Source organism: Aristolochia californica, unplaced genomic scaffold, assembly GCF_029961685.1.
Source record: "Aristolochia californica isolate CCGP_79_NKW_82.1479 unplaced genomic scaffold, dmAriCali1.0.hap1 SCAF_11, whole genome shotgun sequence".
In the NCBI taxonomy this organism is placed as follows: Eukaryota; Viridiplantae; Streptophyta; class Magnoliopsida; order Piperales; family Aristolochiaceae; genus Aristolochia; species Aristolochia californica.
Window position 1 is genome coordinate 33337594 of NW_027181782.1, and position 15538 is coordinate 33353131.

Consider the following 15538-nt stretch of genomic DNA (forward strand, 5'->3'; position numbering starts at 1 on the left):
TTTGCATGCCCTGTCTCAATTGCTGTAAAAAAGTCTTAATCAAATCGATAAAACAAAAAGTTGACATGTTTAAGTTGTAAAGCTAGTTTATGGTTTTATTTCACGGGAAGGTAGTGATCTCGATGAAGCACGAAGCAAAGCAGTCACAGGCTCCAAAACAACTGTGCGGGTAGCATCAATTGGTACAGAGAGTCAGAAAGAAGATCAGAAAGGCATGGACTCTAGCCGATAAAGCAGACGATCGAAACGGATTACATAAGAGTGTCTCATTTTTAGTAAATTAAAACCTTAAATATCCCGATATTGTCTTGGATTTAAGGGTAATGCTTGAATTTAGTCACTAAACTCGAATTTGACCCTGGAAACACGTAAATGGACTCCGTTCGTTTGAAGCCCACCCAATTCGACGGCTCCACTTGCCAACCTTTTTGTTAGGTCCCGGTTTTCTAGACCTTCTTTTGCCTCTTGGTACTGTGAGACTGTAACGGCTTCAGTCAAGTTCAAATGCGGACCCTGAGAATTCTGTGGACGGCTGGGATCGTTTTAACGAACCGCATCGATGGAGATGCGGTCAAACCGATGTTGTTGAAATGACTTCATTAGCCTTACGTGCTTGGGCTTTTTGTAGTTTTATGCTTTGGAGATGACGTTTTTTGTAATTACGCTGGTCCTAACCCTAGTTGGGAGGACGAAGGAGCCCGCCGTTGGAACAGAGGAGGCCGTTTGGATTGGAGTACAAGGTCTCTATATAAGAAAAAGGTTATCGCGGCAAAAGAATTTTCAGGGCGGAAACGAAGAAACGAAGCCGAAGTAGGGGGCTTTCTAGAGGTGTTCTCTCTCTCTCTCTCTCTCTCTCTCTCTCTCTCTCTATAGTGATTCTCGTTTCTTCATTTCGCGATTGTTTGCGAAACTCTATTGCTATACTTACTTTGCGTCAGTGTGTTTTGGTTACAGTGCTGTATTTATTTATTTTTTACTTAAATTTTGTAACTTGTTGCCTGTGTTTTTTTTTTTAAACAAATTTTGAAGTGGCTGATTTTGTCGAATGGTTTTGTTCAGAGAGGATGGATCGGTACCAGAGGGTGGAGAAGCCGAAGGCAGGCACGCCTATTAATGAGAATGAGATCAGAATTACGACGCAGGGGAGAATGCGGAGCTATATCACCTATGCTACTAGTCTACTTCAGGTACTTCTGTGTCTTTTTTATGTTCTTATCAGTGTGTTAAACTTTTTACTCATGGAGTGGAGTGCTTGGTTTTGAAATCAAAGACTGAAGAGATTGTTCTTTTCTTCGGTTGAAGTTCGCAATATAGCGAACTAACAAGATGGGATTGCTGCGGAATATGGTATTGATTCTGTTGAATTTGTGTCTCTGTTTCGAAGTAGTTGTAGTGGACCGAAGTAAGTTCACCAGGGAAATCTTTGAATGGATTCTAGAAACTTTTTATTTTTTGGGTGTTTCGTCTTTATGTGTTTTAGTGGTTCAATATTTAGTTTTATTAGATATGAGAAATGTCGAATTATCTTGTTCTGATTTCTGGGCTCCATGGATCAAATGACTCACCTATGTCTCAACCTTCTGGTACTTGTAGCATGGTTTATACGATTGCCTTGTGCCTTTGACGTCTTCACCTTTCTCATTCTCAGATTCCTGTTTGGTTCTATCGTCATCCTCATCACTGTTGTTGTTTAAGTGTCCAAGGAGATTTTTTTATTTTTGTTTTCTGATTCCAAAATGCCAATTCCTGTGTCTGTGCTGCAATGTTTCAGAAAGAAATTTGAAGAAAGATCTCTAAAACTCATACTGCTACTGTCATATAGCTCTGTGAGCGTTTCACTTAATTTGCCTTAGATCCTCTTACAGGAGGACCTCAATGGTAGTCATATGGTGGCGTTCACCGTCCTAGACTGTTATTTTATAATTTTAGCTCGTAAAATCTAATATGCTTCATATTTAAGAAAAGAACATTACTTATTTATGCAACATTTGTATATTATTAATTTTTTATATTTTATTTTGGTACATAAAAAACATATATGTATAAAGTAGCATATCTGGATAGTGATTATTGTATTCTTACTACTGTCAATAAATTTTATCTTTTTCTCTTGTATTTTACTGATAATATTCCATATTTTGAAGGAAAAAGGTTCTAATGAGATCGTCTTCAAGGCTATGGGAAGGGCAATCAACAAGACTGTGATGATTGTGGAACTAATCAAAGTATCATCTGCAGCACTTAGTTGTTCTTTTTCATTGTCCAGTCATGTTTGTAAGCGTCTCACTGTAATTCTAATGCAGAGAAGGATTGCTGGTCTTCATCAAAATACTACAATTGGATCAACTGACATCACTGATATATGGGAGCCCCTTGAGGAAGGCCTTCTTCCGTAAGAAACCCGTTGAGCCCTATCAACTTTTGAATTTGATGGTTTCTGTTACATAGAGGAAAAGTAGTGTGTCATCATGCCTTCCTGCATTGATATGTGTGTGAGACTGTTCCTCGTTATTCAATACTTCTGTTTGATGAATGATAAAAAAATTATGTGAATCTATGAATCCAATAAAAAAATTCAAAACATTGGAAGTATTTAGAATTTTTTAGATATTTATTTTAGAGAAGTGTAAGATTTATTTGAAAACCTGTTAGTAAGTAGCTTAATGACTGAGATTCAATTTAAGGTTCAAGGTCCACATGTGGATTTGAAATTGATTGCAATAATTTTTTGATCCCGAAAATTAAATTTGAACCAGGTTTGATTTAATTTTTCTTGTGGAAAACTGGATTTGAAGGGGGGAGGTCAATGTTGTTATGAGGCTATATCTGGCCTATTGGCATCCCCAAATGTGTGCATCTCTTCTAACAAGTATTCTGCTTCTATTGCAGCATTGAAACCACACGGCATGTATCCATGATTACTATAACATTGTCCCAGAAGGATCTCGATGCATCTTCCATTGGGTCAGTAAGAATTGTTTTTCTGTTCTACATGCTAATGTGTGTATATGTTACCTTTCTTGGTAAATAAGAAGTGGAAGTTTTTTCCTTTTAATTTTCTTTCAAAATTGTTTCTATAACTGGCAGCAGCCACACACTTATCCTTATTATTGTGCATAATCAAGTTAAGCATTTTTTTAACTATAAATTTTAGAGCTGTTTTGGGCATTTTTCATAAGCTGAAAAATTAGATGCGGACCATGCAGTTCATACTGTATTTTCAAATTCAGTATTCTGGTCATGTGTTTTCATCATTGTTGTCCGGCTTGGAAACAAAAGTAGAAAAGGAAAGAAGGGATGGTCAAAACAATTTGAATGTGGGAAGGTGGGAAGCAAAATTCCAGAGTCTACCTAACAACTATTCCTTCTCTGTATAGTGCTGATGAAAGTGAAAACAAATGGGAATGAGATGTTGTTCCTTTCTTTTGAGGAGTGAAATGCGCCAACTAAAATTTCTTTTGGCACGAGTCTTGGGATGGATATACTTCTTGAAATATCTTCTGATGGGTATTTTGACCAGTCATATTACCAAATTCCCTCTTGCGGGGCCCTTTGTGCTTCCTTTCTTCTGGGCTCTATTTTGAGATAACCTGTGCCATCTTGCAGATACCAGTCTCCTTTACCACCTGAGCAGGTCAAACCTATTGCAGAATTTGATTACGAAGGAGGTAACCAAAAAGCCATTGACAACATAGAAGGCATGATATCAATGTTGTTGTTTTCCCATGCTTTCTAATTGTTTACTTCTATAAACAATACAGAGGGTTCTCCGAGTGGTCTAGGCAGAGGACGTGGTGGCCGGGGACGTGGAAGGGCTAGAGGTGGTGCTCTAAAATAAGAAAGAACTTTTCGTTTTAGATTTAATTGAGTTATTTAATTATTTTTTGACAGGAATGATTATAGCAGCATTTACAAAAGATAATGACTTTTGCAACCTTGTTGTCAGGAAATGGAAATGTTAATGGTGACTATGCAGATGGAGGTTATGACAGGGGTCGTGGCCGTGCATGGGGACGTGGAAGGGCTCGCGGATTTCGTGGCCGTGGAAGAGGATATGGAGGACCTGCTGGTGATGGAAGCGGCTACAACGATGAAACTCATGCTCAGGGCCGCGGTATGAACAAAGATTTGAGTGTTGTTTGGATTATTTACTCACTACTCTTGGTTTTGGTTTAGTTTGCTTTCTGTCTCCATTTTGGAGTTTAATGAAAGCTGATTTCTTCCCAGGTGGACGTGGTCAAGGCAGGGGACTGTATCGAGGAAGGGGTCGCAATATTAGATCAAATGAAGCGATCCATGCTAATGGTGGTGGCGTAGCTGCATGACCCTGCCTTTTGTGAAGTTTTTAGAGATGTGGACGGCTGCTCTTCTTCCCCTCTGTAACTTTTATAGCTTAGTTTTTATCTCCATTTTTTTAAGTTTCATTTTAGATCGACCCAAATTGTATAAGCACTCCATCTAGCTCCAAAAAAAATTATCTTTTGTAATGTTTAATCCTCTTCTAGTGTTCTCCTCCGTCCTCATTTGTAGACCTTCTCTAACAGAGAGCAGAGTTTTTGTTCCGTACAAAGGTTGCTTCCTTGTTTTCAAATTTCATTGGGAAATCCTGATGCCTATAATTATTGTCTTGTGTGAGATGCACCTGAAGTAGCGAACCCATTTGTCACACCACCAGCCCAGACATCTTGTGTTACTGTTAGTCCTTCTATACTGAAGTCGCGATACATGTACTGATTTGTTTATTATGTAAGCAAGTGGTTCACCCTGGTCAAATTTCCAAACGCTGCCGGCGAGCGTCGGCGGCGGCTGAATCGATCTTTTTTGGAAGTACTAGTTTCTGTTTCATCTCGTGGGAAGATTCTAATTTCTAAGCTGACAAAATTTCCTCAGCAATGACGCCAGCATCTTCTACCAACTTGTCTGGCTACCAAGGCCTCCTTCAGTCCTCTCAGCTTATTTAGCTCGCGGAGTCGCCCTTGATTCTCTATTCCGGCCAGCCACATCCTCGCAGCAGTCGTGAAGGTATCGGATAGGTGGAACATGGAGGCCATAGAGGATATTGTCATCGTGGGTGCAGGGATAGCAGGGCTTGCCACCGCACTGGGTTTGCATCGGTACGTGGGGAAACTGTCTCTTGATCACTTGGAAGATAGATTCAAAGAACTGGCGAGTACGATTTTAGTTTTCTGATTTTCTTGGCGCATTTGCAGGGTTGGACTACGTAGCTTGATACTGGAATCTTCAGACAGGTTGAGGATAACTGGGTTTGCCTTTACAACATGGAAAAACGCCTGGAAGGCATTGGACGCTTTGGGTATTGGTGATACCCTCCGGCAAGAACACGTTCAACTTAGGAGGTGAATTGCCGAAGAAAAGTTGGAAGTTCTGTTCATCGTCTTGCATCTGATTGCTTGTGTTTTTCTTCTTTTTCCTCTTCTTCGTTAAAGCTTATAGGAAGCTGGTCTTATGTACCGAGAAATGAAACTTTCTTTTGATTTTGAACTGATCATGGCAGATTGCATGTGGCATCTTCAGTAACTGGCCTTTCTGCGTCTGAAATATCGTTTACGAAAGGGTAAGATACTTGGGTGAATCAAGTCTGAGATTGAAATTATCAGCTGCAGTTAGCTCTGATTTTTCCTTCTACATTCTTTGCAGGGAGGTTCGATGTTTGAGAAGGAAACTGCTGCTTGAAACTCTTGAAAGGGAGTTGCCTCATGGCACCATCAGATTCGACTCCAAAGTGGTCTTAGTAGAGAAATCAGGGAACCTACAGCTGGTACATCTTGCGGATGGATCCATCATCAAAACTAAGGTATTTGATCTTTGTTTGCCCTGTCAAAATACAAACAATAGCAATAGATTGTTGCATTGCTTGTAGAATTCATGGATTTCTCAAAGACTTGTACCTTCTCTGTTCGTTAGATTTTGATAGGGAGTGACGGGGTCAACTCGATCATCGCAAAATCACTGGGTCTTCGAAAACCAGCCTTTACAGGACGTTCAGCGGTGAGAGGTGTTGCAGAGTTTCCAGATGGCCATGATCTGAAGCCTGAGATGTCGCAGTTCGTGGGGAATGGATTCCGGTCTGGCTTCATTCCCTGTGATGACAAGACCGTCTACTGGTTTTTCACTTACCGTACTTCCCCTCAAAGTAAACATTCCCTGAAAATTCCCACCCATTATTACCATCTTGGATGCAGTATCTCAACACTTGAGTTGCTTTTCTTACAGGCGAGGAGTGCGAAGACGATGCAAAGAAAATGAAGCCGTACATACTGAGCAACCTCGGCAAAGTCCCTAAAGAGATGATGACCATTGTTGAAGCAAGTGAATTGGAGACAGTAGTCTCTGCTCCGTTGACATTCAGGTGGCCCTGGGAGTTGCTCTGGGGCAGCATCTGTGACGGTAACATTTGTGTAACAGGGGATGCCCTTCATCCCATGACGCCTGATCTTGGCCAAGGAGCCTGCTCTGCTCTAGAAGATGCTATCACCTTGGCCCGGTGCCTCGGAGAAGCTTTTTTGGGGAAACCAAGACATGGAGCACCAAATGAAGAGGCTAGGATCAAGAATGCATTAGAGAAGTTTGCAAAGGAGAGGAGATGGAGATCCATTAATCTGATCAGTACTTCTTATGTCACAGGTTTGATACAGCAAAGTGACAACAGGGTGATGAGTTTCTTCAGAGATAAGTTTCTGGCTGGAATACTGGCTGGAATTATGCTGAGGAGATCTGATTTTGACTGTGGAGAGCTCTACAAACCTTGATGACTATGACACCAGAACCTATGTAGTGGTGCATTATCTGGGCAACCTGTTGGTGCAAAAAATTGGAAAAATATTTTATATGTTTATTAATTATATGAGCTATTTAGGTGGAGGCTCAATGATACTAGTGGTTTTAATTACTTCAAAGGATTTTTAATAGTTTTAATGATATTTTTATTATCTTATATTAATGCAATTATATATTGCATATTGTGCAACCTTTTTAAGAATAAAACCTTCCCGATAGACTTGTATACAGGAGTTGCATTAGTAGGGTTTTTGGGCAGTTCTATCCTGTAAGAATCTCTCAATGTAGTGTCTTGTATCTCTTTGGAAGTAAGTTTCATAGAATTGCATAAGAACTGTTCATGAATGACTCCATACTCTTAACCAACCAGGTCATTATCGGTACATCCCCCTTCATATACTTGACTGAATAGGAGGAAAAGTCCAATAGCCCTAGTCCATAATCAAGAGTTTTTACCATTTGATATGGGTAATTAGTTTCCCCTCAGTTTCAGATTCAGCAGAGGAAATCAACTCTCTGGAATTTCATGAGGACATCATTCAGCACATAAACAGCAATTTAAACGATCACTTTCAGCACCCAGATGATTGCGGTGCATAATAGAGAGAACGCAGACTGTAGGTCCTCTCAGCACAAAGAAACAAAAACAAAACTTTTCGTCAAATCATGCTGTCACGATTGCAGAAGATAATGATAAAAAGTTGTCATTATCAAGTTTTTGTTCTAATAGAACTCTTCTTTTGTATTATTTATACCCATTATCAAGAATGATTACTTCAGTGCCTGCCTGTTTCAGATTTTTAGGTGCATGATTTTTTGTTGTCCTGAGCTTGGGTTATATTTTGAAACCAACTATGGTAAAATGCAGCAAATGTTGTGGATAGCATGTAGGAGGTGCTCCACAATGGAGTGAGGCTGAGGTTGAAGAGGAAATCAAATGGAACTCCCCATTGATAAGGGATTTTTTCTTCGATTTAGGAGATAAGATCTCTAATGATTGTAATTATCCTTTTTGTTGTAAAGTGGACATAAATACTACTCTCAATCAATGCAAAGATGTAGTTCAGTTTAAAGCAGTTATGGTATTAAAGCAGATAGATTAATCTTCTACCTTCTTCCAATTTTTATTTTTATTTTGAAATACTCTCCACTTGTCACTCCCTCTATGCAACAACTTCTCCAACAAAAATTTGCACCGATTAAGCTTCCGTGCACCTCCTCCAACAAAAATTTGCACCGATTAAGCTTCCGTGCACCTCCTCCTATTCAAGCTGAGCCACCAGAAGTGATGGATTGCATCCCCGCCATCTTTTCCTCTTCTCTTTCTCCTCTGTTCATGCGACGCCTTTGATGCACATTGCACTGACAATTTTGTCATACTCAAAATTTGTACATTGCACTGACAATTTTGTCATACTCAAAATTGATCACTTCGTCTTCAACAAAGAGCGCCGGAAACTGCAAGTTGACCTACTCACGTTTCTGCCTCGCCCCTCGTTCATCCGATTCCTCTACTATTTTTCAATTCTAATTCATTGCAAATCTCTCTCCAAATTTAAGTTTCTCCCTCTTAGATCAAATTCGTTTTTATTGGGCATAATCTCCTTGGATATATTGATGACTCCAAACCCTATTCATCGAAAACCCTCACTGCAAAATCTCTCCCCAAAATTAAGTCTCTCCCTCTTGGCTCAAATTCGTCCTTATCGGGTATAATCTCCTTACAAAGCCATTTTGTCATTCACACAGTTATCAAGATCTTTGATGATTGTATTTATCCTTTCTGTTATAAAGTATATATAAATACCAAATTTCAATCAATACAAATATGTTGTTAAAAAAAATGTTTGGTTCCCTGTAGGGGAACATTATTTTTTTGTATCATATTAGAAATCCTAAAATCCAATATCGTCTATATAGATATGTTTTGTGTGTTAATGCTTATAGAACGTTGGTCAGACTCCTCGTTTAGCTCACTGTAGCCATCCCCAGGTGTGACAATCAAGCCAGACAGAAACGCCCCGACACTCAAAATCTTAGTAAGCATGGCTCCAATTTATCTGCGGAACACTGAAAACTTGGAAAACCTACCTCTCTGAAGTCGAGAGCTTACCATCTTTATCTCCCAAACATTTCTGCTCCACGACGTGTTTCTTACCCAGTTCTAACCTTTATTCAGCTTGTGTGCAGAGCATGGCCTGTACAATGTTCATATTATATAACGCAGAATAATAAGACAATTGTAACTAGAACAGAAGAAGATAAAAAGATACTGAACTGATGTGTTAATCTTTCCGTGGTTACCCTCTGCAACTTGCCTCGTTACGAGGCGTTTGTCTTGTAATCGTTTTCTGCTCAAATCCTACAAAAGATGGACGTGGCAAGATGTGATTTCATCAGCAAAAACGAGCTTAGTTTAAAATATAGTTTTGGGATTAACTGAGTAATACCCAGAGATCCTGCTTTCAATAATTAAACTATATCCATGTGAGCTATACAAGCGTCTTTACTAAACACCACGTGCACGCCATGTGGTGGTCCTGTACTGGGGACCTGTGGAGGTTCTCTAGGCCACCCATCAGCCGGACAAGTAGGCCGGTGATGTGTCTTACGGCGATGCATTGTCAGAAGTCCTTAGTGTGAAATGGAGTCTTGTGCAGAACAGTTCCAATGGGAGAGAGAAGGCTCAGACGAGCGGAGAAGACCATGTGCAAAGGTCTCAGATGTGATCCGCTAGTTCTTATTTGATTCATGTAGGTTTCTGTCACTCCGTAAATGGAAGGAAAGGGCACTTGTTTCTGTAAATCCATAGTTTTTCAGCCTCTGGTAGGGAGAGGAGAACGTGGGAATAATTGCAGCAGTACTGTCCTGCAGTGGCGATAAGAAGTCGGTTGCAGGATTGGATTGCATTAAAGAAATGGGATTGTTTTGCTTTGCAGCAATCACATGTGAGCTTTGTTGCAGGGGGGTATCTACTCTCTGCTCCTTACTTAAAGGACGACGTAGTGCCCATTCAGGGTAGGGTAGCAGCCATTTAATGTGAGGAAATTACTCTCACCGTCGTCCTCCTCGTCTTCGTCTTCCTCTGTGATGGCAGTCCAGTCCTTCTTCCTCTTGGCTATTGCTTTTCTTCTTTGTTATAGGTTCGCTCAGGTCGACGCCTTCGCCCCTTCTGGGTTGACCAAGGCTCATGCAACGTTCTACGGCGGCAGTGATGCTTCGGGAACAATGGGTATGTAAATTTATCGATTTTGCACTGAATCAATATTGGCAACGTACTGATTTTTGGTGGAATTTTGTCGAACTCAGGGGGTGCTTGTGGGTACGGGAACTTGTACTCGACTGGATATGGAACCAGGACTGCTGCTCTGAGTACTGCTCTATTCAACGATGGAGCTTCATGTGGGGAGTGCTACAAGATTATTTGTGATTATCAGATGGATCCCAGATGGTGTCTCAAAGGAAAATCAATCACCATTACTGCAACCAACTTCTGCCCGCCAAACTACGCTCTTCCCAACAATGACGGAGGATGGTGCAACCCTCCACTCCGTCATTTTGACATGGCCCAACCTGCGTGGGAACAGATCGGTGTCTACCGGGGGGGAATCGTACCAGTCATGTACCAAAGGTCCTTAATCGTTCTCTTGTCTCCTTACTCAAATTTCGATTTTTGAGGAAAGAAATATCTATCCAAAACTCTGTAAAAGAGGGTAGTAAAGAAATTTTACTCACCGATGTTTCAGGGTTCCCTGCACGAAGCCGGGAGGAGTAAGGTTCACGATCAACGGCAGAGACTACTTCGAGCTTGTCCTGATTCACAACGTTGCAGGCGCTGGATCGATTCAAGCGGCATGGATTAAGGGCTCCAAGACAGGCTGGATTGCAATGTCACGGAACTGGGGAGCCAATTGGCAATCCAATGCATATTTGGACGGACAATCTCTGTCGTTCAAGGTTACAGCAACTGACGGAGAAACCAGGGTTTTCCCTGATATCGTTCCACCAGGGTGGCACTTTGGTCAGACCTTCACCAGCAATGAGCAATTCTGAGTTTCTGGGTTTGGGGTTAATGGTGGCCGAGGCCTGCTCGTTATTTAACCGGAGCTGCCCGCCATTCGGATCGAGGAAGATGAGAAAAACTGTATGTAGCTTATGATGGTACTTGTAAGCCTCTGCCTGAATCTCCATGTAGATTGTTGCAAGTTCAAAGTATTCTACCTCACAACATTGCTGTTACTGCTATTATTATTTTTTATCTGCAGCTGTCACTGTCATGAAATTATAAAGAGTTACAGAGCTAAAAATTTCTGATTCCGATTAAAATAAGAGTCATTGCAGTGAAATATTGAAGAAAGAACGAACGAGAAAACTTGTTTAAATTAAAAAATTTACCTCAGCCGGTGGAAACATTTTAAAACAAGAACACTTATGCAGACTGGCCTCTGATGGACATAAGCATGAAAACCAACTCTTCTTTGTCGGCATTCTTATGCTTCTTAACGACACAGTTAAGATGGGGATCTCTCCCAGGTCATCTCACCCCTTTTGCCTATCAAGGCTTCAGCCTCAACGTAGAGGTTAGTAACCTTCCCAGTTGAGGGGTTTAACTCTGACCAATTTTCCCTTGCTCTAAATCCAGCTTCTGAACTCAAGAAAACCAGCCTGACTTGGGTGATCTGAATCAGATTTCACCAGGACCAAATCGAATCCCAAGAGGATTTTATGTAATCTTTCTTACAGGTGATAATTTTACTCATATTAAGGACGGTAGGATAACATCTTCATGTAAGCAATACAACACAGATACTAGTCATTGACAAGACAGTATGAGATTAAAACACCTTGAGCGAGAGGAAAACAACTTTAGCAGTTAATTGCAAAGACAGACTGACTACTGAGTGCACAAAAGGAACATGAAGAAGCTACAATTAAATGCATAAGCTATACAATATTCCTGACGTTGTACAGTCTGCATTTAACAGTGCTTTTGATAAGAATATACTTGGTTGAAATCACTAGAAAGTTGTATTTCACAGAGCAGTATAGGTGTATTATGAAAGGAAAATGCAAATCAGATAAGCTCCATACTTTCTGAATGGACATTTGAATGCACGATGCAGATAGTCTTATACAGCTTCGCTTCCCCCAAATGACTTGACAATTGCACTCACTCTTTGGGCATAAGTAGTGGAGGTAATTTTCTTCCCTGGAACATGAAATGGATTTGACACAGCATCCACATAGGCCGCATGGAATTTCCTAAAGAACTGGGAAGGGCACAAAACAAATGAAAATCCAACAAATTCAAAGAGATTAGTCATAGATTCATGAACATGCAAATCCGTTATTAGAAACAAGGTGACCAGAAATTATTTTCCACATAAATCACACATTAAAAAAAAAGAATGTATTACAATCTTTAAGGACATATAAAAGAGGGATGGACCATATGAAAAACTTGTCAAATAATAAGAAAAGCAAATATATCAATAAAAATACAGAATAAAAACCTCATAAAAAGCTAGTTGTTATACTTGTTACGTACTAAAAGTTATATGCCCAACTGGTAGTTAAACTTAGTTGAACCAGAACCAGCCATACACTGGTTTGATTATGCCACTACGGGTTTATAACATTGATAATGTTTTTTTTTTTTGAAATGTAACATTGATAATGTTGAAGAAAGGATTTGACTATAGCCTTTTCAGTTTAAGTTTGCCAATTGCTCTTCATAATTGTTTCATGCATAGGACTTCACAATTAACAGTAGTAATTACAACAAATAATAACAATACTAAAAATTTTAGACACAAATTTTTATGAGATAAGTCATGCAATATAGATCCAACTTACATTTCTCACATCCACATCTCTGACATCAAGATCAGTTGTGACCATAATAAATTTCACCTTGGTATTTGTCAAATATCCATACCTACATATCGTCTATTTAATGAGAAACTAAGTGTCAAAAGCAAGAAAATAATATAACTATATAATGAAAATTTTGCCTTATAATAATAGCAAGATTAAAACTCACACTTTGTAGTTCTCTGCAGGATAAAGGAGACCAAGGAATGTCTCACTCAATGTTGGTCCAGTTTTCTTTGGTTTGTTCACTGGAAGGTCAAAACACAAAACAAAAGGAAAAGTTAACCTCATCTTTGCATTATTGTCAGATCCATCAACAACACAAGGTTCAGTTGCCATATAATAACAATTGTAAGACCAGATTTTCTTTGAAAATTTTAAAGCCAAGATTAATCAACATAAAGACTTGCCTTAAAAAAATCCATATAATATTTAGAAAGCATAATGGACCTACAGTACAAGGAAATTGAAACTAGATTGCCTTAATTGTTGGATTATCATTTTTTTATTTTTCGAACAAGGAATCGGCTATCAAGTCAATCATAAAAATTTAATATAATGAAAATGCAAGCAATCCTCAGGACATAGTCCCCACTTAAAATGATGAACAGAACCAATGGATTAGCATGCCCAAGTTGGGATATTGAGAAAAGCAGGATATATCTAAGAAAATAGCAAAGACACAGACTTTAAGAACTACAGAGTTGGGTGTCTAAGTTCTTCCAGTTATAAACCAAGAAATAGCTAGGACCGTAGTTAATGCAAGAGAAGATACACATAAAGCAGAGCAGATGTGATATATTTTTAAAGACATATATTACAACAACAATGTGAACAAACAAGCATAAAGCGGACTAGGTGCTCTACATTGTCCCGGATATGCTTAAATGATTGACGAAGACATGCATAATGTTTACCAGGTATAGTATTTTCCCCTAGATATATTAATTACTTACAGGCTTCAAATACAAACATAAATAGCAGATACTTCGATTCACTAGTTACAGTTTGTCAGTCCTTGTCCACATGTATGTATAGCTTTCAAGACAGGACTGCATGAACCCTTTCTATAATAAAGAACATTTCCAGGGTCAAGTTTGTAAATGACAGCACGTTCTGATATAACACAAACAGTCTCAAACTGAAACAGATGCAGCAGAAGTAAACCCAAAATCAGAATTAAAGACAAGGGCAAGCAGAAAATGACTTGAAAGACCAAAATTGTTCAAAGCAACCTTATAACCATTGCTTGAACATCCTAAGGTGAATATCATTAGAATTTTTTACAGACACAACATGTGCAGAGAAACTTAATTTGATAGACAAGAGCAGCAAGGGAAGATGAGGAAGGTTAGTAGGCTGATGTTGAGAAAACAAGTCACAGCTGAGAGTTTAGCTCAATAGGTAAGGAAATAGCTTGACGCTTCCTTAAACTTATCAGTAGGTTAAAGACTTAGAAGTGCAAACTGACAGCAATTCATCAAAGGAGTCGAAAAACACTTGAAAAATGGCCCTACAACTGGCTGCCTCGCCATGTGCAAATGAGAGGACGCTTGACATATCCACCTTGTATTGAGGCAGAAACCTAATCTTAACCACACTGGTAAAAGCAGTAGCTTACATGGTTCAACAATCTGGACTTGCAAAGTAACAAATCTCAAACAAGAAGGAAAGCTGATTTAGTATTTTACTAACACATTAGGCATCAAAAGCGTTAAGTCTTTCATTATGATTTTCTGTTTAAAAAGTAAAACACACACAAGAGCTGCCAAAGAACTTGACCAAAAGCAGATGGAGTATACTTAACTTGCTTCCAAAGAGATTCCAGAGCTAACTAAAGGGGCATTCTCCTCTCGCCAACCACCAAAAGTGACAAGCATACATAAAGTTTTATCAAAAATGCTGTTTGTTTAAAAGCTATATATCATATGCATCATTTCTCAGACCTCATATCGGAGGTTGATTTTGACAGAAATTAGCATCCAAATAAAAAATTCAGATGCTCATGTATAACCCTGATGTTTGATCTCATTTTATCCGGCAACTAGGTCTAGAAGAATGACTTCCATAAAATGCAAGCCCACAGTCCCAGAATCATACTCAATCATAGGCAGAGAAGTTAGACTATCCTACCTGATCACTGAATGGCCAAAAGCCTTGTTCATTTGATGGATTGTGCAAGAAGGCAAAAGGAACTTAGAAGCTAAATTAAATTTCCGACTCAGTCATCTGAATAATAAGACACGACTTCACATTTCGAGTTTCCGAAATCAAATATACCCGACATAGACCAATAAAAAACATTAAAAATAATTTCTAAATAAACTGAATTCATAACTTATAATTCCTCAGCAGCAATTAGACTTATCCAGAAATACACCCAACAACCGCAAAGACATGAATTTCAATGAGAGAGAGAGAGAGAGAGAGAGAGAGAGAGAGACCTCGTTCATCTATGACATCCAAAGAACAATGTACGATGTGGTGGAGCTTGAGAGCATCGTCGGCCTCCGTGAAGCTCTGCAGATGCAAGGGATTATTCTGCACAACAGAGAGATCATCCCCGCTCATAAGATTCAAAACCGACAACGGAAGATCGTGATATAATTCAAGTATGAAGAGGAATGAGATCCTCACCTGGTGGCCCACGACGGCAACGCAGACGATCATCTTCTCCTCTCTCCCTCCACCCTGTTTCAGAGGGCAGCGACAATGACAGAATCAAAATGCTGTAAGAGTATGGGCTGGTTCCACAGAACGGGGGTGTTCTAATAATTTTAGAAAATATTAATAAATAAAAATTACCATTTTAAATAAAGTGTAATATTTATTTAATATAAAAAAATAAATGAAAAACCTCAAAATT

General features: G+C 39.3%; 4 protein-coding genes across 5 annotated transcripts; 3 read left to right on the top strand and 1 right to left on the bottom strand.

Annotated features, from left to right (window-relative positions):
• The first annotated feature begins 623 nt into the window (after nt 1-623).
• On the top strand, nt 624-4591 carry LOC137944885 (uncharacterized). The gene is made up of 9 exons (XM_068790671.1): nt 624-828; nt 1060-1187; nt 2145-2225; nt 2304-2392; nt 2890-2964; nt 3607-3668; nt 3762-3821; nt 3947-4114; nt 4228-4591. Exons 2-9 carry the CDS (start codon nt 1065-1067, stop codon nt 4323-4325), a joined length of 756 nt encoding a protein of 251 aa, XP_068646772.1. The 5' UTR covers nt 624-828; nt 1060-1064; the 3' UTR covers nt 4326-4591.
• Nucleotides 4592-4950: 359 nt separating this feature from the next.
• Nucleotides 4951-6955, top strand: LOC137944882 (monooxygenase 2-like). The gene is made up of 6 exons (XM_068790667.1): nt 4951-5114; nt 5211-5357; nt 5516-5575; nt 5659-5815; nt 5926-6154; nt 6235-6955. Exons 1-6 carry the CDS (start codon nt 5041-5043, stop codon nt 6768-6770), a joined length of 1203 nt encoding a protein of 400 aa, XP_068646768.1. The 5' UTR covers nt 4951-5040; the 3' UTR covers nt 6771-6955.
• A 2674-nt stretch (nt 6956-9629) lies between these two features.
• LOC137944884 (expansin-A11-like) lies at nt 9630-11062 on the top strand. The gene is made up of 3 exons (XM_068790670.1): nt 9630-10030; nt 10108-10429; nt 10545-11062. The coding sequence occupies exons 1-3, from the start codon at nt 9889-9891 to the stop codon at nt 10849-10851; spliced, it is 771 nt and encodes a 256-aa protein (XP_068646771.1). The 5' UTR covers nt 9630-9888; the 3' UTR covers nt 10852-11062.
• LOC137944886 (uncharacterized) lies at nt 10988-15498 on the bottom strand. Of its 2 annotated transcripts, XM_068790672.1 has the most exons (6): nt 15310-15498; nt 15117-15213; nt 12842-12920; nt 12655-12736; nt 11890-12068; nt 10988-11069 (listed from the first exon to the last, which is right to left on the bottom strand). In XM_068790672.1, the coding sequence occupies exons 1-5, from the start codon at nt 15340-15342 to the stop codon at nt 11928-11930; spliced, it is 432 nt and encodes a 143-aa protein (XP_068646773.1). In that variant the 5' UTR covers nt 15343-15498; the 3' UTR covers nt 10988-11069; nt 11890-11927. The 2 variants fall into 2 exon arrangements, with proteins under 2 accessions (XP_068646773.1, XP_068646774.1); XM_068790673.1 differs by lacking the exon at nt 10988-11069 and having other exon boundaries at nt 11119-12068.
• Nucleotides 15499-15538: the final 40 nt, after the last annotated feature.

What these genes read in the sequence shown, in the direction of transcription:
- LOC137944885 (XM_068790671.1), top strand. Translation starts at nt 1,065, where the DNA reads ATGGATCGGTACCAGAGGGTGGAGAAGCCGAAGGCAGGCACGCCTATT. An exon ending in AGAATTTGATTACGAAGGAG is followed by an intron (nt 3,669 to 3,761) that starts GTAACCAAAAAG and finishes TAAACAATACAG; the next exon opens with AGGGTTCTCCGAGTGGTCTA. An exon ending in AACTCATGCTCAGGGCCGCG is followed by an intron (nt 4,115 to 4,227) that starts GTATGAACAAAG and finishes ATTTCTTCCCAG; the next exon opens with GTGGACGTGGTCAAGGCAGG.
- LOC137944882 (XM_068790667.1), top strand. Translation starts at nt 5,041, where the DNA reads ATGGAGGCCATAGAGGATATTGTCATCGTGGGTGCAGGGATAGCAGGG. An exon ending in ACCGCACTGGGTTTGCATCG is followed by an intron (nt 5,115 to 5,210) that starts GTACGTGGGGAA and finishes GCGCATTTGCAG; the next exon opens with GGTTGGACTACGTAGCTTGA. An exon ending in TTACCGTACTTCCCCTCAAA is followed by an intron (nt 6,155 to 6,234) that starts GTAAACATTCCC and finishes CTTTTCTTACAG; the next exon opens with GCGAGGAGTGCGAAGACGAT.
- LOC137944884 (XM_068790670.1), top strand. Translation starts at nt 9,889, where the DNA reads ATGGCAGTCCAGTCCTTCTTCCTCTTGGCTATTGCTTTTCTTCTTTGT. An exon ending in TGATGCTTCGGGAACAATGG is followed by an intron (nt 10,031 to 10,107) that starts GTATGTAAATTT and finishes TGTCGAACTCAG; the next exon opens with GGGGTGCTTGTGGGTACGGG. An exon ending in GTACCAGTCATGTACCAAAG is followed by an intron (nt 10,430 to 10,544) that starts GTCCTTAATCGT and finishes CCGATGTTTCAG; the next exon opens with GGTTCCCTGCACGAAGCCGG.
- LOC137944886 (XM_068790672.1), bottom strand. Translation starts at nt 15,342, where the DNA reads ATGATCGTCTGCGTTGCCGTCGTGGGCCACCAG. An exon ending in GGATGTCATAGATGAACGAG is followed by an intron (nt 12,921 to 15,116) that starts GTCTCTCTCTCT and finishes TTGACCTTCCAG; the next exon opens with TGAACAAACCAAAGAAAACT. An exon ending in CCTGCAGAGAACTACAAAGT is followed by an intron (nt 12,737 to 12,841) that starts GTGAGTTTTAAT and finishes GACGATATGTAG; the next exon opens with GTATGGATATTTGACAAATA.